This window comes from Ostrea edulis, chromosome 2 (assembly GCF_947568905.1).
Source record: "Ostrea edulis chromosome 2, xbOstEdul1.1, whole genome shotgun sequence".
Lineage (NCBI taxonomy): Eukaryota > Metazoa > Mollusca > Bivalvia > Ostreida > Ostreidae > Ostrea > Ostrea edulis.
This window is the reverse complement of record NC_079165.1, coordinates 85,105,471-85,130,189: the sequence shown is the minus strand read 5'-3', so window position 1 is coordinate 85,130,189 and position 24,719 is coordinate 85,105,471. Positions and strand designations below refer to the sequence as shown.

The 24,719-nt window shown below is 35.5% G+C and overlaps 1 protein-coding gene across 1 annotated transcript in view; it reads right to left on the bottom strand.

Annotated features, from left to right (window-relative positions):
- Positions 1-24,719, bottom strand: part of LOC125678524 (deleted in malignant brain tumors 1 protein-like) — an 83,910-nt gene that overhangs the window by 39,507 nt on the left and 19,684 nt on the right. The window contains exons 13-22 of the mRNA XM_056155246.1: positions 20,644-20,816; positions 20,411-20,561; positions 15,290-15,466; positions 14,641-14,787; positions 6,433-6,605; positions 5,612-5,771; positions 5,236-5,417; positions 4,057-4,210; positions 1,468-1,637; positions 945-1,113 (exon numbers count right to left, since the gene is read on the bottom strand). Coding sequence (XP_056011221.1) covers positions 945-1,113; positions 1,468-1,637; positions 4,057-4,210; positions 5,236-5,417; positions 5,612-5,771; positions 6,433-6,605; positions 14,641-14,787; positions 15,290-15,466; positions 20,411-20,561; positions 20,644-20,816 — 1,656 coding nt within the window. The remainder of the gene's footprint in view (positions 1-944; positions 1,114-1,467; positions 1,638-4,056; positions 4,211-5,235; positions 5,418-5,611; positions 5,772-6,432; positions 6,606-14,640; positions 14,788-15,289; positions 15,467-20,410; positions 20,562-20,643; positions 20,817-24,719) is intronic.

Genomic DNA, 24,719 nt, shown 5'->3' with positions numbered 1-24,719 from the left:
GTCACTTGATACTGTCAGACCCCTCCTCAGGGTAGCTGTTATAATCTTTCTCGCTGTGGCTTTCTGCATGATTTCCATGGGTCTGGGAAGATGCGATTACTTTTAATTTTTCTTTTGCAGTAAATGACTGATATATTTTTACCCATCTAAATCCAGTGAAATTATGGAGGGTTATGTTTGAATTCTTCATTTTACTACCATCTTCAAAGCATTGTTTTTACAGCTGGAGCACCAATTATTTACGACATGAAATAAATTATTGCATGGCTTTGATTACCATCATTTTTATGATTACCTAGAGGGTCAATATATTGCACCTTTGAACATCATTTTTATGATTACCGAGAGGGTCGATATATTGCACCTTTGTACATCATTTTTATAATTACTGAGAGGGTCCATACATTGCACCTTTCAACATCATTTTATGCAGCTTTGGTGGTGTGTTGATTACAACAAATTGAATACTTGTTCAATATTTCGATTATATTTTTATAACGTTGGCTATTTCATTGATCTGCATGAAGTTTAGACAAAGAAAATATTGAATCTTTTAAAACTTTAATGCTACAAAATTTCACACTTCGCTGAAATTAACATTATTTTTCAGAAGATATTCATTGATGATTACTGTTATGTAATAAGATAATATCACTTTCTTAAAAATTCTACTGCGCTGTATGCAAATTCTTGTGCTTTGTTGAGAACTTCTATTATTTCCACAAAGATTTCTAGTGAAATTAACCAAAAAGAATAAAGTCGAGGATACTGCTTGGTCTGAATTTCTACTGCATATAATACACTCGAACTGTGATTTTTCCTCAATTTTCAGGCCCAAAAAGGAGGGTACGTATTAAATACCAATGCATATCAAATTCCGTAGAATACAGAATACATTTTAACTTGATATCTCCTTTAGTTAGCCTAACTGCATATTTTGTTACCTTGCCCTGTAACCCAGCATGTTACAGACCACCTGGGCGTCCCTGTTGTCCCACGAGTCATCGCAGATTGTGCCGTAAATGCCGTTATAGAGCACTTGTACCCTCCCCTGGCTTCGAGTGAGTCCCCCCACAAGCCTTACCGTCACAGGAGGGGGATTGGGGTTAGCAGCTGTAATCAAAACATCAACAGCCTTAGATGAAAAGTGAAGATAATGAACAGTGATCAATCTCACAACTCCTAAAAGCAATACAAAACAGATAGTTGGTCAAACACGGACCCCTGAACACACCAGAGGTGGGATCAGGTGCCTAGGAGGAGTAAGCATCTCCCATTGACCGGTCACACCCACCGTGAGCCCTATATCCCAATCAGGTAAACAGAGTTATCCTTAGTCAAAATCTGTATGCCAAAAAGTTTACAATTGTGTGGGCAGACAAACATATAGACAGATTAAACAAATCCACGTGACACAATCTCTGATCTGGTTATACAAGTGTGAAATTGACATTTGGTACAACATACTCAGACACATGACTGACGCATCCTCCGTGTGGTCGCAGTCATTGACCCCCCATGGCTTGTGATTGCACATTCCAATGTTGGTCTCATTTCCCGCACATTCCAGGTCATCTATCCAGATCTGATTGGACCCAGCTCCATAGTAAGAGTTAGACAAAGGCACTGCTACTCCACTGGAAAAACAATAAAAAAAACAATATCCAACAAGCTGGATTAGAAGTCAGGGAACATTGAGAAGGGCAGGCATAAAAATATTTCAAGAAATAATAGGATTTGTACATTTTGTAACCTAATTGAGTTAGAAGACGAATTTCATTTTATTTTAAAATGTCCTTTTTATAACGATTTAAAAATTAAATATATCATTACAAGAAACCCAGTGTCTTTAAATTAGTAAAACTTCTTAGTGTAAATAATACAAAAGAACTCAATAATTTAGGAAAGTTCCTACAACAGGCTACAAAGTTTCGATCTTCATGTAACTTATGAATTCTGTACTTGCTTCGACATATTATTCATGTGTATTGTTATATGTATGCTGAAATGCATTGATTTTATATCCTCAAAATTGTATCTGTATGTCTACTCACCCTCTACTGTCTTATTTGTAAATATTTTGTATTTATAACCGATGAGCTGTATAGCTTAAAGAAATAAAGAATTCGAATCTGAGGGAAATTTTTTATAAGAATGCATGTATACATAAAGTATAATGGCTATTTTCTGTGGTTGTTCATTTTTTGCAACATTTTGCTGATAGAAAAAATTTGCAAAAATTACAATTGCAAAATAAAAATATTGATACATTTACAATGTAGGTATGAATTAATAAGAGTACCGCAAAAAGTACATAATACGACCGTGAAATGCTTACATAGGGCGTTTTTCTTGCGCTATAATTTGTATAACTTTGCTTCAGGTATTATCAGCCATCATGAGGCTGTGACAAACTTTCATATGAACAAAGGGTCTTAACTTAAAAATCTAAATTTCCTCAAAATGGACCAAGTTCAACAATCTGTAATTTTTTCAAAAATGGAAGAAAATCAAAATCCTTCCCCAGATGCACATCTTCAATACCCATACAAACACTCCACAAAGTAAGATGGTCCTCACTTGAAAACTGTGGGAGGAGTTGGGAGGACAAATTATGTACCCTCCATAGAATATTAATTTCCAAATAGACCAAGTTCAACATGAAATTTCTCAAAAATTGTAGAAAATCAAAATCCATCCCACATGCACATCTTCAATACCCATACAAACACTCCACAAAATAAGAAGGCTCTCACTTGAAAACTGTGGGAGGAGTAGGGCGGACAAATTATGTACCCTCCATATAATAATTATTTCCAAATAAAGGGGCAAAACTCCTGGAAAAAAGGTCGAAATGGATCAAAATTGCAGTATGATCTAGAGTGACCCACAAAGAAGCTACACAGCAAGTTTCAGCATGATATGTGAAAGGGAAATGAATATAAAGAGAAAACCCCAAACGGACGGACGTACAGACATCGCTGTACCATACGTCCATAATACGTCCCCTCTAAAGACAGGCGTATAAAAACACAGAATATGATTTGCTACCTTTCAGGGATCAGATCATGAACTTTACAACCACAGAAAATACCCACTGTATGGTATTCAAATCCAGTGATACATGTACATCTACACAAATCATCCATATTTTCTCTCCCATACTGAAATTATGTTTAAATGATAAAGAGCATTTAGTAATTTCCAAGTTTAGATACTTGTAAAAATGTTCATTATTTCAGTCTTAGCCAAAACAGTTTAGTTTAAACAATATTTATTTGTAAATAATTTGATAATGTTTACAAACAATGTCTTATACATGAAATAAGATTGAGAAACAAGCCAAAAGGCTTATATTAATCTCGCTCTAAATATCTTACAAGTAAGCGGTGAATGAAAATCCTAAGTAAAATAAGTCGTATACTAATTATTACAATACATGCAAAAAGAAATAGGAATAAGAGAGAAAAGCTGGAATTGAGTATTGAAAGAAAAATAACACACGTTTATATGTACATGTGTATGATAAGTGTCGATACTGATCAAATGCATATAAACTATAGACAAAGTTGAAATAATAAATTGTAGAGTTGTGCCATATAAACAATAAGTAATAAACACAGGTTTTCCACTTATTACAACTTTGGTGCGCATGAGTATATTTTATATACAATATGACAGTATTACATGTAGATATAGTAGAACAGCTTTCAGAGGTATCAGGGCTCAGAACCTTTTACTTTCAACAAGAAATTTCTGGGCTAAATAAAAAATGCTGTTGTTCTCACTTTCAAATAAATTTTCATTACCGAATAACAATAATTCTACATTAAGTGGATATGGCAGTGTCAGAATTGTATTGGTCCTAACTCTTGAGTATATATTACAGCGTAAAAGAAAATGATCAATACTTTCTATTTCTCCACAAATGCAAAGGGGTGAATTGCATAATTTTCTTTGAAACATATGAAGATTAAGAGCACTGTATTCTAATCTCAATTTTGCACGAAGAGTTTCGTATCAAGCGCTAAAAAAATCTATTTTTAGGAACCATACGTGGGTTTTCCCAGCATCCTACAGATAACTGTGGCTTCCTTAATTCCCCATCCGTCATCACAAATAGTTCCCCATTGGTTGTTATGGAAAACCTCTACCCGACCAGAATTGGTAGTGCCATTTACAAGGCGTGCCTGTATCGTCAGCATCTGGGCTGCAACATACACAGGTAAATCACTAACAAACCTGGTCATGTTACTGTCAACACACACAAATAAATCACTAACAAACCTGGTCATGTTACTGTCAACACACACAGATAAATCACTAACAAACCTGGTCATGTTACTGTCAACACACACAGGTAAATCACTAACAAACCTGGTCATGTTACTGTCAACACACACAGATAAATCACTAACAAACCTGGTCATGTTACTGTCAACACACACAGATAAATCACTAACAAACCTGGTCATGTTACTGTCAACACACACAGGTAAATCATTAACCTGGTCATGTTACTGTCAACACACACAGATAAATCACTAACAAACCTGGTCATGTTACTGTCAACACACACAGATAAATCACTAACAAACCTGGTCATGTTACTGTCAACACACACAGATAAATCACTAACAAACCTGATCATGTTACTGTCAACACACACAGGTAAATCACTAACAAACCTGGTCATGTTACTGTCAACACACACAGATAAATCACTAACAAACCTGGTCATGTTACTGTCAACACACACAGATAAATCACTAACAAACCTGGTCATGTTACTGTCAACACACACAGATAAATCACTAACAAACCTGGTCATGTTACTGTCAACACACACAGATAAATCACTAACAAACCTGGTCATGTTACTGTCAACACACACAGATAAATCACTAAAAAACCTGGTCATGTTACTGTCAACACACACAGGTAAATCACATTAAAAAGAAACCGGTCATCCTAGTGTCAACATTAATTGTGTTTCCATCATTGATTATCATAATAAAATCTATGGATTATTTTCCTTGAGCAATTAATTGATTCTTTTTTTTTCTATAATCAATCATCAGAAATAATGCACATTAATTATAAATTTCAAATAATTTTCAACTCCATTTGGCTATCAGAATAAAAAGATGAACGCATTCTCTTTTTACCTCAACATTTCAAGCATAAATTTGCTCTCTTAATTTGAAATTGATTTGGTTTCTGTGAGCCACTCACCAGTCTGACAAGCCACCGCAATATCTTCAGTGTGGTCACAGTCATTTGTCCCCCACGGATTGTGGCCACACAGACCAATGGAGGTCTCAGTCCCAGTGCAGTTTGTCCCATCCAACCAGATAGGGCCATAATTTGTATTGGTGGATTTGTACGTTGCCCCAGGAACTGCTACAGCCTTCATACTGCAAGGTAGAAATTTCAACTGTCACTTGCAGAAATACAATAAATTTATTCAAAAAGGGAAGAAAAAAATTGAATTTTTTTCTGCAGTTCCATTTTCTTCTAAAACAGAACCATTGTTTCTACAAATTACTAATCCTAACGATTTACATTAATTATAGGTGAGGAAGTTCTGTCTGTGTATCACTATACTTACAATGTTAATCCTAGAGATCTACACACGACTTTGGCAGCATTGTTATTGAAGTCATCATCACACACTGTTCCCCACTGGCCTGCATAGTTCACCTGAAGAAGTCCCTCCTGCCGTGATGGACCTCCTGCCAACCTAGTCTGTACAGTGCTACTCTGAGGAGCTACAAACAACAACTTAATCTGTACAGTGCTACTCTGAGGAGCTACAAACAAAACATAATCTGTACAGTGCTACTCTGAGTAGCTACAAACAACAACTTAATCTGTACAGTGCTACGCTGAGGAGCTACAAACAACAACCTAATCTGTACAGTGCTACTCTGAGGAGCTACAACAACAACCTAATATGTACAGTGCTACTCTGAGGAGCTACACACAGACAGACATATGTATGCCAATATTGCCTGGGACCTTATTTATTCCCATACAATGATACAGAAGGACTTCACTACTGCGGATCACTGTTACTTAGTGAGGCCTTTAATCTTCGCAAGGATTCAATGATGTAACTGCATGTTGCAAAGCACTACCTATTGCTTAAAAGTCTTGTATATTTTTGTTTATACACGAGAACTAAATTTTCGTAGATGACTAATCTCATGAAAATTACATGTAAATAAAATGTAATTTACAGTATTGCATAGTAACATGGAGTGCCAATTTTCACTGTTTGTGGTATGCATCTAGAATTGAGAATATAATTGTCTTTTCCAGTTGCTGTTAATAATATTCATCCTCTTGAAATGTTCCACTATTTTGGCAATACCCAATTTAAATCCACATAATTATGCGTAGCTACAGAATTCTGAGTACAACACTCACAGTTCCTACATATGACACCGACATCCTCAGAGTGTTCACAGTCATTGGTTCCTATCGGATTCGTCTGACAATCCAGTATGGAGGATTCATTGCCCTGACACATGACATTATCCAGCATGATATTTCCAGAGCCCTGTCCAAAGGCAGCAGCTGTTGCAGGTAAAGCATTCTGACTGTTGAAAAAAAAACCATATAAACAAATGTTAGATATTTACTTCTTATCAAGGAAAAAAAACCATATAAACAAATGTAAGATATTTACTTCTTATCAAGGAAAAAAAACCATATAAACAAATGTAAGATATTTACTTCTTATCATGGAAAAAAACCCAAATAAACAAATGTAAGATATTTACTTCTTAAAATATCATGGAAAAAAACCATACAAACAAATGTAAGATATTTACTTCTTATCATGGAAAAAACCCATACAAACAAATGTAAGATATTTACTTCTTATCATGGGAAAAAACATACAAACAAATGTAAGATATTTACTTCTTATCATGGAAAAAAACCCATATAAATACGGTAGAATTAATTTAAACATTCACTCTAGTCATCAACTGCCTCAGTCTTGGTTTGACAATTAAGCAATAAGAAAACAGAGTCTTGGTTTAATTGACAATTAACCAATAACAGAACAGAGTCTTGATTTGACAATTAACCAATAAGAGAACAGAGTCTTGGTTTGACAATTAACCAATAAGAGAACAGAGTCTTGGTTTGACAATTAACCAATAACAGAACAGAGTCTTGATTTGACAATTAACCAATAAGAGAACAGAGTCTTGGTTTGACAATTAACCAATAACAGAACAGAGTCTTGATTTGACAATTAACCAATAAGAGAACAGAGTCTTGGTTTGACACTGCTCACATGACTGAGATACATGTGCATTGTAAAATGTCAGAGAGTCTGAGACTCCTCGTCATGGTATGTCTGTCTCCGCTTTACCAGCCAACATTGTGTTTAGCTATGAGATGAGTCCAGGGTTCATACACCTTTTTTGTTCCTATTTTCCATGACTTTTTCAGGGCTTTTCCAGGATTTTTTTTAAAATTCCATACCCAAAATTATAGACAATTATGCATCATTAATCAATTATTTATCAAATATTCCTATCACATTTATGTATGCCACAAGTTTTTGACACATTTATATAGCTGGCATGTGATACTATGACTTCTAAAAATAGCATATTATTCTAAGCTTCTCAAGTTCCACATTTATCTAGATAGACTACTCTACTGCAACCTATAAAAACAACTTTGTTGTCACCACTTATTCATTGATGGGTACCAAAGAATGCACCAACATCTCAAAATGACTGAAGACACTAAATTTCCATTTCTTTCTTGTTTTAAATATGCAGGTATTAAAACCAGTTGATTTTGTGAACCTCACTTCATGTATAGGTGACCAATTTTTTTTTAGCTTTCTCCAACAGAGAACCTGGTTAATTATGTTAATGTATTTCTTAATTCTTTAACATCTCATGGCATTTGATTTCACGATAAATGTGAGTTTTCTTTCTCTTCCTGCATACTCAACAGCTGATGTTTCTAAAGTGCTAATGTCCTTTTCAAACCTTTTTTTCTTAGCTTTCATTTCTTCTATTTCTTCAATTAGGCTTTTCCTTTTCTTAGAATAAATAGACCTCGTTATTACGTTGTCCCAAGATGCCGGGACTCGGTATTACGTTGTAAAAATTCCGACAAAAACGTAATAAACCCCTATTTATTCAATAGGGATTCTCAAAATAATAAGCCATTCACACCTTGGCTGCCCCAGGCAGTCACCATGTAAATTTCCTGGTCTGTTCGGGGATTAGAGACACTTGACTGATCACGCTTTGATAGATCTAGCACATACCCTGTATCGAAGCCAGTGATAAGCAATTAAATGATGTTTATTTAGAAATTGACTCAATAAAATTTTCTTCATTTTTCACACTTTGATGACCAAAGAAATAATAATATCTCAACTATATGCATGTTTAGCATCGTGTGATAGCTTTCGATTTTAAAACTCTATTTACGGACAGAATGTAGGACAAAATTTATCGTAGCACAGTTAAAACAGCTTGGACATAGTTAGATGAGAAAAGGTAGTGTTCAATTAAAACAATTGTCAGTTATTTTGACATAATAGTTTGAGATTTGTTAAATTTCATCCATAAATACGCCGATCAAACTGCCCAGTGCTATCGGCCGATTCGTGCAAGGCATTTAGCTCAGTGAACATTTTAAAATCCCTTGGTATCTTTTTTTGATGTGCACGTGATTTTAGTGCCATCATTTAGTGTTATAAATGTGATCTTAATATTAGTGCATTATTTTTTAAAAAGTGGATTGCGTTTGTTCTCCGTGTTTATCATTGGTAAAAAAAGTGTACAAGTGTTGGATATCGCGTGCGTTTTGTGTCGTAGTTTTGTTGTGTTTTTTAAGATGGGATTTATTAAATTGTGTTTTGTATCGTGTAGTAGAGATATAACATAAGAAAAACGATGTTTTGTTATTTTTTTTCTCTATTAGATGACCTAGTGCAAGAGCGATAATCTTCAATTAGGCAGGCCGGAAACTACGTACTAAATAGGAAACCATGCTAAACATTAACTGCATGGTTCCTTGTTTACAATGGGAAGAAACAGTTTGACATAGAAAAACAACACCGGGAGACAAACAAAAGATCGATGATTGATGATTTTAACACCTAATAAAAAATAATTTGCCATTTATATAATTTTCCAGGACTATTCAAAGACTTTTGGCAACAATACTGATTTCCATGACTTTTCAAGGCCTTTAATTTTCAAATTAAAATTCCATGACTTTTCAAGGATTCAAGGACCTGTACGAACCCTGCGAGTCACATCATTAAGTCTTCTGTACTTCATAATGTAGTGTAGTAGGCTACGATGTCATACCTTTTACATTGTGATGTCACAGTTTTAAAGTTTAAAACTCCAGCAAATCAGAAAATAAAAAGTGCTTAGGGTGTGGTTTTTAAGTTTTAGTTTTCGGTGAATTTCTTAATCAATACTCATCATTCCCAGTAGTGGAACTCTTCAAATTAAAGGCGCGTAAAGTCATGTTACCAGGACAACATACGTAAACATTTGGCATAAAATACACATTATAACGACAGCAAACCACAGCACTAATTAAAATGCTAAAGTCTAATGAATTGATTATTCTAACAAGAAAAAAGGCAAACTTGCTAAACTACATGTACATGTGTGTGGAAGAGCACAAGTACTGAATTTGCCATTTGACCAATATAAAGCATCAATGCAAAAAGAACTGTAAAGGAAATTACCTATAATTACACACATCCAACACAAGAACTTTTCTTGTAAATAATGGGATTCATATGCTTTTAAAGTTATTCTTTCAGACAATGAAGATATTTTATTTCATTATACAATTATAACAGGTTCATATGACATGGACTTTGCAATCATACATATCCCCCCCCCCCATCTTCTTTTCCAATATTTTAAGATACTGTAAATTATTTTTTAAAGATGTTTATAACACTAACTAACACAATGAATGCATTTCTTAACTCCATGTTATCTAATTTGAAAAGTTATACGTACAAAATAGTGATGGAATTTGGATAGAAAACATCAACAAAATTTCAAACAGGTGTGATGGAGTTAAAAAAAACCCATGTTATAGTTTTAATAAACCAGTGTTAGAAAAGAAAAAGAAAATACATTTTGACCAATGGGTACCTGTAAAGTGCGAAACAAAATCGAAACGAAACCCGACGAAACGAAACAGATTGTATAACCGAACTCTTTTAATTATAATAATTAAAAATGGTATCTTAGGCCCCTGTGAAAGTTACCACATATAAATAAAATTCGCCTCCCCTTTGATGTTGGCTTTCGGCTTGACTGTTACAAAGTTTTAAAAGTTGGAAGGGGTGGGGGGGGGGGGGGGGGGGGGGGGGGGGGGGGGGGGGGGGGGGGGGGGGTAAGCACAAAGTACATATCCGTAGTTGATTAAATGCCATGTACAATTAGTTTCGGATCCATAAATTTCATAAAACACACTATACGAGGGGTGGGATCGCTGACATTGGATCCGCCTTTGGGCATAGATACATTGTTTGAAGAAGCTGGTGTCTGAGAAAATTGAAAGCAGGAAGAGCTCTTAACCTCTTATTTTATCTCTAACTGCTGAGGTGCGACTACTTTCAATAATGGAAAAACTCTATACATTTGGGGTGTTGCTAAGACGGGGAATTGAAAACGGACGGAAAACAGAATTTTTTTAATGCAATAATATTAGGAGGAGGTCGGCATTTTGTAAACTGAAAAGGCTTATGAACAAGGGAATTTTAAGCAGAAATAACAAAGAGAACAGGAGGACATATTCAGAATCCACCATTTGATATACTACATACAAATACACAATATCCACATGTATACATATATTTGTCTTTAGAGCAAAAATACTGAAACATGTACACTGTATTTATGCCCAAAAGCGGATCCAACGCCGACGACCCCATCCCTCGTTTAGTGTGTTTCCCCAGACCTCTGAGACTGTATAACCTTCCGTTCTGAAATTTATGGATCCGAAGCTAATTGCACAAACTTTGTATCAGTCAAGCCGAAAGCCTACATCAAAGGGGAGGCGAATTTTATTTATATGTGTAAACTTTAACAGGGGCCTAAGATATCATTTTTAATTATTATAATTAAAAAAGTTCGATTATACAATCTGTTTCGTTTCATTTTGGTAGGTTTCATTTCGATAGATTTTGTTTCATTTCGTTTCGCACTTTACAGGTACCCTTTGACCAATAGCTATTATATCTAAAAATACACCATGCATTTCAACTTTAAAATGGCGGGGGTTGGGGGTGGTTGGGTGTAACGCTATGAATGTTTTCTTTATGTCCCGTTAATCTTGCACTTATTCACGAGACTTGTTCATTTTCTTATCAATGACGCACAAGTCATCAAAGCGCAATAACTCTGACGAGCTGGTAATGAGTAGTATTTACATTAAACTTTGATCAAATGTACATTTTATTTGAATAGTTCTTTTGGACTTTAAAATATTAAAAAACATGTAAATGTAAATATATATCATACTAGATGTGAGAGTACATAGTTCAATGGCACCTTGTTCAACACTGAGGTTAGCTTTAGTACTTCATAATTCCAGGGCATGTTACGTAAATAGACAATATTTCATTTTTTGTGTTCTGGAAAAAAAACACCTCGGAATTCTTGCATAAAATTATGTGTCAGTAGCAAGACTGAACAAGAGTACCGCAAACGGTACAATATATGCCCGTCGGACAGTGAGTCTTTGACTAAATATCAGGGCAATATCTGTATCCGTAATGAAAAAAAGCCTGGAAAACTGTCTGACATATTTTAAGTCCAAAAGTATATCAAGGATGGACCAATCCAGCTGAAATAAAAACTGACCTTGTATCCCTCTGAGAGAAAGCCTTTGACTAAATATCAGAGCAATATCTGTATCCATAATGAAAAAAAGCCTGGAAATTGTTTGACCTATTTTTTTCCAAACAGTAGGCCAAGGAAGGACCAATCCAGCTGAAATGCAAACTGATCTTGTATTCCTCTGAGAGGAAGCCTTTGACTAGATATCAGGGCAATATCTGTATCCGTAATGAAAAAAAGCCCGGAAAACTGTCTGACCTATTTATAGCTTAAAAGTAGGTCATAGATGGACCAATCCAGCTGAAATGCAAACTGAACTTGTATTCCTCCAAAAGGAAGCCTCTGACTAAATATCAGGTCAATATCTGTATTCATAATGAAGAAAAGCCCGGAAAACTATTTGACCTACTTTTAGTCTTAATGTAGGTCATGGACGGACAGACCAATCCAGCTGAAATGCAAACTGAACTTGTATTTATCTAAAAGGAAGCTTACGCGGGTATGTTAAGGCAGGTCATGCTTCATTTATGCACGTAAACTGCATAATTTTTAAAATCTGTCTTACACAGAGAGAGGGAGCTGCTAACTCTTAAAAACTATTTTGGTTGCTTACATGAGAACATTTTGTATCATAACAACATGACAAACATGCGCTTCCGTATGACGTCATTGCATGACTGTTATAAATAGATCATGGAGGTACCTTAATAGAAAATGTAAAAGTAACACATTATCCCAAGATTCTGAATATTGGTCTAACTGGCGATAATGACGGTAAAACACCCCATAGTATATCAGAATTACTGATAGAATCCTACCACTTTCAATAAGAAATAATTATTGAACATTTAAACACGAAACCATCTAGCCCATGTTTTACATTTTGCACTGATGGCTGATGCTATGCAGTTTTCTTTAAAAGTTTTCTTAAAGACGATTCTATCAGTAATTGCCGTGTACATTAGTTTATGACCTTTCAAACGGTGTATAAAGTCTCTAAAAGTATGCGGCCTAATGTGCTACTTTTGCAGTTTTATTTCAGTCTGTGACAGAGGAAAATCGGATCGACATGCTAAATGGAATGTTTTCTCCCTTAAACAAAATTGTCAATGAAAGATATCAACATACCTTCTTAATATCAATAAATTCTCAGTGTTTCAGATATATATTCCATATATCCCATGTCATATATTTCAAATATTCCACATTTTGTCGATATTTGCATGGCACATATAAACAAATTCCTTGCATGTGTCAACGTCACTCGATGTATAGTCATGACGTCGACGTCATCAGTTTACTTTCATATCGATCAGACAGAAATTACACAACAGCAGTATAGCATTTCGAATTTCGTTGGATCTTAGTAGCTGCATTGTTTTATGTTATGCATAAATAAAACTTAAATAAAAAATAAAATCGGAATTTAATATATACTTAGTGATATACTTATTTCAATATGACGTCACATTGTTTCGCGGATTTTATCCTAGTAAAATTTTCCATAACCTGCCTTAACTTACCCGCGTATGTGTAAATTTCAGGGCAATATCTGTATCTGTAACGAAAAAAAGTCCCGAAAACTGTTTGACCCACTTATAGCCCTAAAGTAAGTCAAGGATGGACCCAATCCAGCTGAAATGGCAAACTCACTATTACAATTCTTGAGGGAGATATTATGACCAAATTTCAAAGTTGTATATGCATCCGTTACGGAAAAAGGTCCAGAAAACATGACCCGGGACTGACGACCAGCCACAACAGACGTACACGGACAGCACCATAACATAATATGTCCCGTCTAATAACGGGCGTATAAAAACAGGCTTTACAATTGTTAATATTAGGTATTATTGATTAAATCTTTGTCTAAACCACAAAATCTAGAAAAGAATTCAAAGAGTATTCATTTCCTGTAGGCTGTGTGAAGAAGAAAAATCAATTTCAAGAAAAGTTTATGAGGACCATGACATAATTAATCAGTTCTCATTCTAATATTCAGGGGAGGTAACTCTTCCATAACCAAAACTCCCTACTTTGACAAATTCCCCATAATTTTTACATTTTTTTTTTTTTACTGAGGATCTCTTATACTAAGATTTCACCAAATATGAGAAAACATTATTAACAAATAGTTCATTTTATAGCCAATGTCCTGTCTACAGTTCATAACAAGCCTATCATACAAATAGCTTTAAACTTCCTAGGAAATTTCAAAATTGTCTACAAAACAACCAAAATATCTTTCATATTGAAAAAGATTTTGAATTCACACATGGTAGAAACACAATTAATATTTTAATTCCGACTTATTTCGTTGTAACTTTATAGCTAATTCAAATCATTCAAGTAGACTTTGAGAATGCACAACATTCACTATTTTGTATGTAAACACAGTGAAAAATACCCCCTTTTAAAATGATGTGGTTTGTTTGGTTTTTGTGTTGTTTTTTAATCCATTGGTGTACTTTTTTTCCAATATAGCAATACTGTGCTTAATAAAAGTAAAATCAATTACATTATACATAAATTAACCTTATTGTTACTTCCTTTGCATTTTTCAAAAACATCAGTAGCTAGATTTATATTCATATCGCACAGCAATTTCTATAAAATGTTGTAACAGAAGACTCTACTTTCCAGTCCTTTTGACTTTAATGTCAATAGAATATGTTCAATTCAATTCATGGCTTTGTGCATTCACTATGGAAGTCTTTATGTAATATACACAAACCTTAATGAGTCTAACCTATATTATACTTTGTACACTCACTATGGAAGTCCTAAAGTCTTGCACACAACTTTGGCAGCATTAGCATCAAACTTGTCATCACAAATCGTCCCCCACGAGCCACCAATGTTGATCTCCACTCTGCCCTTGTACAGACTTCCTCCGTTCACCAGACGCAGTCGTGTTGTGCTGTACAATATTAAAACCAATTAAGAATGGCACCTCATCATTCATACATGTGTTAAATATTGCATACTGTAGATCATGCCATCAATGTGGTATTCATTTTCCAGTGCAAAGTGAGTAGCTAAAAATAGTCTGTCTCAAAAACACAGAGCCTAGACTGTCTCAGAAACACATAGCCCAAACTGTCTCAGAACACAGAGCCTTGACTGTCTCAGAAACACAGAGCCTAGAATGTCTCAGCAATACGGAGCCTAGACTGTCTCAGCAACACGGAGCCTAGACTGTCTCAGAAACACGGGAGCCTAGACTGTCTCAGAAACACGGAGCCTAGAATGTCTCAGCAACACGGAGCCTAGACTGTCTCAGCAACACGGAGCCCAGACTGTCTCAGAAACACGGAGCCCAGACTGTCTCAGAAACACGGAGCCTAGACTGTCTCAGAAACACGGAGCCTAGACTGTCTCAGAAACACAGAGCCTAGACTGTCTTGGTTCATCTTATTAACATTACCTGAGTTACAGATGACCCCACATCCTCTGTATGGTCACAATTGTTTGTGTACCAGCCTTTACTGCGACACTGCAATATACTGGTCTCTCTCCCCTTGCAGAGAACATCATCCAGTAATATAGGTCCTGAACCCTGACCAAACCTGGCATTGGATACAGCTATACTATGGCCTCTGTTAAAATCATTGCATTAAGGTGATTCATCAGATGAAGGAGAGCTCATTTACTTAACAAGAATATGTTAGTAAACCACTTCAAAAGATTTTACGAAATTTGTTTAATAAATGGTTCTATTGAAGGAAAAACAAGAGATGTTTGTAAAACACATATGCCCCCCCCCCCCCCCCCCCCCCCCCCCCCCCCCCCCCCCCCCCCAACCCCCCGGTGCAAAATTGAAAAGGGTTATACATGTAAACACACATCATTTAATTGATAGCAGTATCATCAAATTCAAAGTATTGAGCAAACAATGTCTTCTATGTCAAGAGTGGATTGACCATGTGACCTAAAAATCAATAGAGGTCATGTACTCCTTATGCTGTACAAGTGTACCAAATTTGTGTCAATCAAGCAAATAATTCTTAAAATATAGGAGACAATATATTACTATGTCCAGTTAAACCCTTGACCTTTGACCATGTGACCTCAAAATCAGTAGGGGTCATCTTCTTCTAAAGATATACCAATGTACCAAGTTTGATGTCTGTCAAGCAAAGGGTTCTCAAGATATTGAGCAGACAGTATATTCCTATGTCCAGAGTGACCTTGACCTTTTGACCTGAAAAACGATAGGAGTCCTCTTCTTCTCATAATCAACCCACATTGTGATATATGAAATATTATGATCAAGTGAATGGTTTGCAAGATATTGAGCGGACAACATGTGGTCTACCGACCGACCGACAGGTGCAAAGCAATATGCCCCTCTACTTTGAAGGGGGCATAAATATGCAAATTTGAAATGTCCAATGGCACTCGAACCCATAATAACTGGGCTCCATAGCCCATAAAGCAAAGATCTACTCAATTACATATACCGTATAATTTGTCTTCTTTTTTTTTTTTTTACTGGGTGATGAATTTGGCTTATTTTAGCAGTTAAATAGCTTTCCGCAAAAGATAACTCTTCCTTGATCGCCAATAGTAATTCAGCTAAAATCATTAGCATATACCTTTGAGCCACCCAATCGACTTATAGACCCACAGAAAGAACTCACTATACAGTAATTGTTTGGGCTCAGACTCAATCGCCCATTAACTTGTGATGGGAATCAGTGAGAATTTCATAAGTGATGATTGGTTCACTGTAACTAATTAATAATCAATTATAATCGGACATCTAGAAATTCTATAATAAAGTGATTTTACTTCTGAAAAAGTGTATATAAATATTTTCTACACTAAAGTGCGCATGAATATTTTCTGTGCGTATTTGTTTTTCTTTAATTTTACTATCTTAATATCTTATGATTACATATATAAAAGCAAATACGATTTTTAGAAGGATCTACTTGCGAAAATGGATGTCATTTGCTTCAGTTATATCCCCGTATATCAAAGTTACATTGATTGGCATGAAATATATATGTATGTGCATGTACATGTATGTAGTAAGTTTTGAATGTATAAAATACAACGCTGACACATGTAGATTGTACCTCATTTTCACAAGTCAAGGGTGATCGATTCGTTACCTCGCACTTGTAAAGGATTGATTCTTGTTTTGATGTTGTAGAGCTTTATTGCTTTCAAATTTTCAAACTCTGGATAGAAGTGAGAAAATTATATTTTGTATGTACATGTAATGTTGGTTTCACCTGAGTTTTGTTCCGTTATTATTGCATCATGAAAATAATAAGTGTGCGTGGCTAGATCAAAGCAGTAGTACATATGTAGTTTGTGATATTGCGAGCTAAAATGATTTTGATCTCCTGATATCGGCTTGGATAATTATAGAATTTGTAATATAAACTCTGGCAGATAGAATTTTGGTCAAAGAATGTTGTCAACCGACATGACAAACATGAAATTCTTGAATCAACTTTGAACTATGAAGACAGTTTTGACAGACCGATGGAGATGGACTTCAAGTGTGATGAAATGTGTGAAGTGTAAATGATTATATGTTACTTACTATTTTGTTATTATTTTTCAGTTACATGCAGTGCTGCATTATTTGTTTTTAGTGCAAATGGTGTACAGTTTTGTATATTTGTTTGATTTGCTAATATACATGTATAATATGTAAGGATATGCAAATACACTGCACACATATATTTCAATTTTAGTGCTTTGAAATGCATGTAAAGGTTAACATTACAGGGCTCAAAATTAACATATGCCCGTCAGTCTGTGACTGGTTAAAAGTCTGGCGGACTGACTGACATTTGTTTTAGTCAGTCCGATGGGACTGGTTAATTTTCTAAAGCATCATTCTGGAAAATATACTTCATATGAAATTTTATACACACATTTGGCATGCTTCGATCTGTAGATATCAAACGAATCTAACATTTAAGTGTTACAATATTGTCTGAGGCATATCGAGTTAAATTTCATTTCAATAACATTAACGAAATATGATTAATTATTTCTGGAAAACTGTGTTAGACTGGTAAATTTTTCTGCGGACTGGTTGAAATTATACCCCATCAGTCCGGCTGGACTGGTGTCATAAAAAGTTAGCTTCAAGACGTGCATTATTATAACTTATTTACTAATGTAAATGGTTAAATCAAATGATAAAATGTGTTTAATTCACTACACATCAATAGAGTAAGGCCTGTTCCAGAAATGATCAAATGGGGGGGTCAGGCGGCAAACGAAATTTTTTTGTGTGGGTGGTCGTATTTTTTCATATTTTATTTGGTCCGTGGTTGGACTGTTAAAAAAAAAAAGTATTATGGCTAGTGGGTAGTTTCTATTGTGTTTTAATTTTGTGCCACGTAGGTGTTGATTTTTCAGAATATTTTTTTTGTCGCTCTTGTCGTGTTGGTTACAAAACGTCGGAGGGAAAATTGAAAACGTGCTTTCGAAATGCTCCTTTCGAAATCGGAAATAACATAGAACTATTCGAGTTGTCGCTCTTTATAGCGCATAACTTTCTATTTCCATTACGGCACTCTTCAAATTAGAGGCGCGTTTAGTAGGGTCCCTTGGGACGTGATGGCGGCGAACTCTGTAGATTATTACAGCTTACAGTGCATCGATCTTGGGAATATTTTGAAATCAATAGGTATTCCGTTTTCTAATAAAAATAGGCAAACCTTGGTCGATTTATGTGAGGGTACCGATGCGTTATATCTATCAGTCAGTGTGATGGTGATATAGAGGCCTCCGGGCGCGGGCTCCATTAGAAGACGAACGATTCGTGGAAAAACATATCCATACCCATTTCATGATAATAGCATCGTTTGGACTCCCAATCTTTCCAACATTCCCGCCATAGATGCCTTTGATTGTTGATGTGACATCGTTTCTTCAGAACTACTATGATACAATGTCGCACAGGCATTACCGCGTCATTGACTAGAATGTTTGTCCCGAAAACCTCGCGAGATTTGTACCGTTTTCATTTTTAAAAATATTTTTGTGGTGGGTCTGGTTAGTTTTTTTATTTTTATTAGATGGGTCATTGTAAAATGAGTTTATTAATTTGATGGGTCATGGGGTAATTTTTTATTTTTTTTTTATGGGTGCTTGGTATATACAAAAGGTGCCTCCCGACCCCCCATGTATTTGTTTCTGGAATAGCCCTAAGCATATCTTAATTCACTACACATCAATTAAGTAAGGGCTATTCCAGAAATAAATACATGGGGGGGGGGGTCGGGAGGCACCTTTTGTATATACCAAGCACCCATAAAAAAAAATAAAAAATTACCCCATGACCCATCAAATTAATAAACTCATTTTACAATGACCCATCTAATAAAAAAAAAAAACTAACCAGACCCACCACAAAAATATTTTTAAAAATGAAAACGGTACAAATCTCGCGAGGTTTTCGGGACAAACATTCTAGTCAATGACGCGGTAATGCCTGTGCGACATTGTATCATAGTAGTTCTGAAGAAATGATGTCACATCAACAATCAAAGGCATCTATGGTGGGAATGTTGGAAAGATTGGGAGTCCAAACGATGCTATTATCATGAAATGGGTATGGATATGTTTTTCCATGAATCGTTCGTCTTCTAATGGAGCCCGCGCCCGGAGGCCTCTATATCACCATCACACCGACTGATAAATATAACGCATCGGTACCCTCGTATAAATCGACTAAGGTTTGCCTATTTTTATTAGAAAACGGAATACCTATTGGTTTCAAAATATTCCCAAGATCGATGCACTGTAAACTGTAAAAATCTACAGAACAGAGTTCGCCACCATCACGTCCAAAGGGACCCTACTAAACGCGCCTCTAATTTGAAGAGTGCCGTAATGGAAAGTTATGCGCTGCAAAGAGCAACAACTCGAATAGTTCTATGTTACTTCCGATTTCGAAAGCAGCATTTAGAAAGCACGTTTTCAATTTTCCCTCCGACGTTTTGTAACCAACACGACAAGAGCGACAATAAAAATATTCTGAAAACTCAACACCCACGTGGCACAAAATAAAACAACAGAAACTACCCACTACCCATAATAAATATTTTTTTAACAGTCCAACCACGGACCAAATAAAATATGAAAAAATACGACCACCCACACAAAAAAATATCGTTTGCCGCCCGACCCCCCCATTTGATCATTTCTGGAACAGCCCTAAGCATATCTTAATTCACTACACATCAATTAAGTAAGCATATTGGTTACTTATGTAAACTTTAAAATAGAAAATTTGCGATTCAGTTATCCACACGATTTTGCTTGGAACCAAAGTGTTCAGATTAATGAGGTTCCACTGTACTTACATTAACGTGCAGTTATATAACAAAGACAAAAATTTACATGTGATTTTATTACTAATATGGATCGCTTGGAAGACACATGATTTAGAGTCCTTTGAAAATTTCTACTGGGAGATTAAAATCTCAAAAATGGAACACATTCAGCCCATTCTCATTAATACTGTTCAGAGCTATATATCCCTAAATTTTGAGAATCCATCTCACCTCTGTAAACCCAGCATATTACAGACTACTGCTGCAGCATTATTGTCAAAGGAATCATCGCATACAGTGCCCCAGGTGTTGTTGTAGTAGATCTCTAATCGGCCGCTCGCAGTGGAGGAACCATTCACAAGGCGGACTGGTACCCGCGTCACTGAGAAAGAAAAGAGCTTGTCAGCCTTGTACAACTACGTAAATTAAATATCAGTAAATTTACAGCTGAGAGGCAAACTCACTGGATCCACAAACAACTCCCACATCTTCACTGTGTCGACAGTTTGACCTACCCCAAGGTCGATGTCTACAGAAAGCAATATTCGTCTCATTTCCTCTACAGACAACATTGTCCAATAATATCTGACCTGTTCCTTGTCCAAAAAATGCTTTGGATCTTGGTTGAGCTCCTTGCCTAAAGTATAATAAAATAAAAAATGTGGTGTAATGCATAAACTAAAGATTTGCAGGAAATCTAGGGAAAAAAATGGACAGAAGTTTGTATCACATGAGCTTGAGGGATACTCGGTCTCAGGACAAGGCATTACTGGTAAATCCCAACTAATAAAAGAGATGAACTACACCACTAAAATAAAACAATTATCTTATATAATCAATTACTGTAAACGCATTATATTTGACGTGTACGATATTTGGTGGAAATCGTTTTTTTTCAACAAGTTAGCGTAGATTTGATTTAGCGCATTCCTGAATTACTTTAAACATCTAGATTTACGGATGGCATTTAGCGATGTACTTGATTTAGCGGAAGCTGTGTTCCACCAAAGGCGCTAAATAGAATACACAGCTAAATGTAATACATTTACAGTAACTCCAAACCTCATCTCTAGTTTAGGAGCTTTTCAATAACAAGAGGCCCCACAGGCATTATCGGTCACCTGAGTACTAGTGAAAAAGTATCATTATACTTCCATGGGCTATGAAATCTAGAAAAAAATTTCCTGTTCTGAATATCTAAGCTAAATTCTAATGTTCAGCAACAGTATAAAACAAGATGTGTTAAAACGTCACTGCACTCACAAGTGCATACACCGATGAAAGGCTTTAAATAATAGGTGTATGTATAACATTAAAACATCAAAAGATATGACTAATTTGGACTCATCCTAATGTCATAACCCTGGGTTATGAAATTCACCATTTCTTGTACATCCTTTTCTGGTATTCCTAACTATGCAATTAGATTTTATACAGTATCAGCAAACTTACACATAAATACTATATACTAAGTTTGGCCCTACCCTGGGGATCATCAAATTTACAATTTTGGTAAAAGACTACCTGTCCTATCCATTTAGTTTCAAGTTAGTGTAAATAGCACTAGAGAAGATGTTATTCAAGTGTTTTAAACATTAACACTATATAACAAGTTTGGCCCCGCCTTGGGGTCAGAACCCCTACCCCAAGGATCATGAAATTTACAATTTTGGTAGAGGCCTTCCTACTCTACATCACTATGCATTTAGTATTTCTTACACATGTGCAGTTCTAGAGAAGAAGATTTTTGAAAATTGGTCTATTATGGGCAGTTTTTGCCCCACCCCTAAGCCCCCAGGAGTGCAGGAATCCTAAAATTTACAATTTATGTCCCCCTTGTTCCAAATAAGTTTCATACCAAATTTGAAAAGAATTGGACTGATAGTTATCAAGAAGAAGTTAAAATAAAAATGTCTATTGTTCACACACTTAATAACTGACCATTTTGGCCCCACCCTGATACCAAACCCCTACCCCTGGGGTCATCAAATTAAAAATTTTGGTAAAGGACTACCTGTTCTTTCTAAATATCTATTTATTTTCAATTTAATATCAATAGCACTAAAGAAGATGTTATTCAAGTGTTATACACATAAACATTATATACCAAGTTTGGCCCCGCCCTGGGGTCAGAACCCCTACCCTGGGGATCATGAAATTTACAATTTCCGTAGAGGTCTTCCTGTTTTACATCACTACGCATTTAGTTTTTTTTCTTTCACATTTGTGGTTCTTGAGAAGATTTTTGAAAATTGGTCAATTTTGGGCAGTTTTTGCACTGCCCCTAGGGTGCTGGAGTCCTGAAATTTACAATTCATATCCCCCTTGTCCAAATGATACTTCATACCAAATTTGAAAAAAATTGGAGTGAAGAAGTTAAAAATGTTCAATTGTTAACGCACGACGATGGACGACAACCAATTGCAATAAGTCACCTGAGTTTACTCAGGTGACCTAAAAAATTGATTATAATTAGCAAAGTTACAGAAAATTTATGTGTGCTTGAAATTCACGAGAGGATGAGCATGAATAAGCTTGAACTAAATAATGAGAAAATTGAACTTATTACTTTTGCGCCAAAACACAAAATCAAGGACACATCTGAGCTTCCCATTTCGACATGGAAATGATTTACTATTGAACATCAATTAGATCTATTTTCTGAAACTCTAGCGGGTAAAAAATACTTTAGCTCGTCTCGTCATAAAAATGAAAAAAGCATGAACATATGACCCCCATATTGATTCACTTGCATTGGCTTCCCTTTAACTGTTTTATACAATAAAAACTTCTATTATTTGTTTTCAAGGTGCTACACGGAAAACCTCTGATTTGTTTGTCCGAATTGATTCAAGAATATCTACTGCATAGAAGTCTATGCTCCGAGTCAGCCATGCAGTGGGTAGTTCCTCGTGTATGTTCCCAGACTTACAGAGAGCACCAATTAGATAAATCATCGGCCACATTTTGGAACTCGCTGTTGATGCACTTGAGGAAAATGGACTGCTTCATTGTTCAAAAAAGCATATAGGCCTAATGCCTAATCTTAACAATGTATAGATCATTAGAACTTCATGAGGACATAGTCACTGCAATCCTTTTTAGATTAGTTTGTGTTCGAATTTGAATCTATTTCAGTTTAATTTTAGTTCTTCATTCAAGTTTGTATCCTTTTAGTTTAGTTTTGCACAATCTTTAAATCATTCTATTTTTATTATCATATTGCCAGTCATAGGTACTCTTGAGAGCTTATGCGGCCAGTGATAATGAATATAATGGCGATTTAAATATGACTTTCTTACTCCTTGTGAAATACATTTATTTTATGTAAAGTGCATTAGAGTATTTTTTTAAAAATTTAAGACGCTATAGAAATGATCCATTGTATGGTATGTTATTGTGGATTCCTGAATATACACGAGGAATTTAGTATCGCGTAATTTCGTGAGCACCACACACGAAATAAAATGACTCGCTTTTATTTCTATATTGCTGAAATAGATGTTAAAACTCTTGATCAATAGACCACATGCAAATTGATGCTGAAGATTGGACGTTGATGAGGCAGCTTGCGATATTAAGTACTTGTGTAAATTAAGGAATCTACAGTAAACATGTGTTACACATATTTGCAAAGAGTACTGTCATTTTCCTTATCATGATGAACAATAATCTCAGTGAGCTAAAAATTGGAATCTTTCATACGTACCCCATCCCCACAGCATAGAATTAGCAAAATCCTTAGCCTGTTAAAACTTATCAATTCAACATACAGGACTTAATCACATGTACCAAGTTCTTCTCTTAGACTGTCCTAAACTCTTCCTCAGATCAGTCAAACCTCATTGTTAGAAGTGAGAACACTTGATATCAGTTTAATATTTTACCTCAGATCAGTCAAACATCATTAATAAAAGAGAGTCTTACATTTCACCTCAGATTGGCTAAACTCTCGATTATAAGAGAGAAAATTACGATAATCAACTTGTACAAAGGAAAATCGGAGAAATAAACCTTTCTGCCTCAAGGTTTAAGAAAACTTAATTCATTAAAATGTTTTTTATATCGGAACACAAATAATAAAGCAGCACATGGCTGCAGATTAAGAGAAAAACTAAGTGGCATTGGCTGATGGAAGTTTTGCTGACTGACAAATTCTAGGTTCCTTGATTTGGAATCAAGATTGCACTCAAATTGAAATTACAAGTCCACATACAGTGCTCCCTCGACATATTGCCAAGTTTTGTTCAAGACCAATTTGGGCAATAAACTGGGATATTTTTAGGGTCCATAGAGGGCCGGAATCTGGCCCCATTCCCAATGCTAAAGAGCATGAGGTGTTTTTCCCAAAATGATGCCTAAAAATTCCCAAATGATGGATGCTTTGATGAGAATATGCCATGAGGGGCCATCCAACCTTGGTGCCACTGTTGCAAAACACTGTTTGAACACTGCATGCATAATATAACAAAGAAGTTCAGAGTCCATTCATTGGTCATCTGAACAAAATATCAAATCTTTTAATTTGACAAACAACATC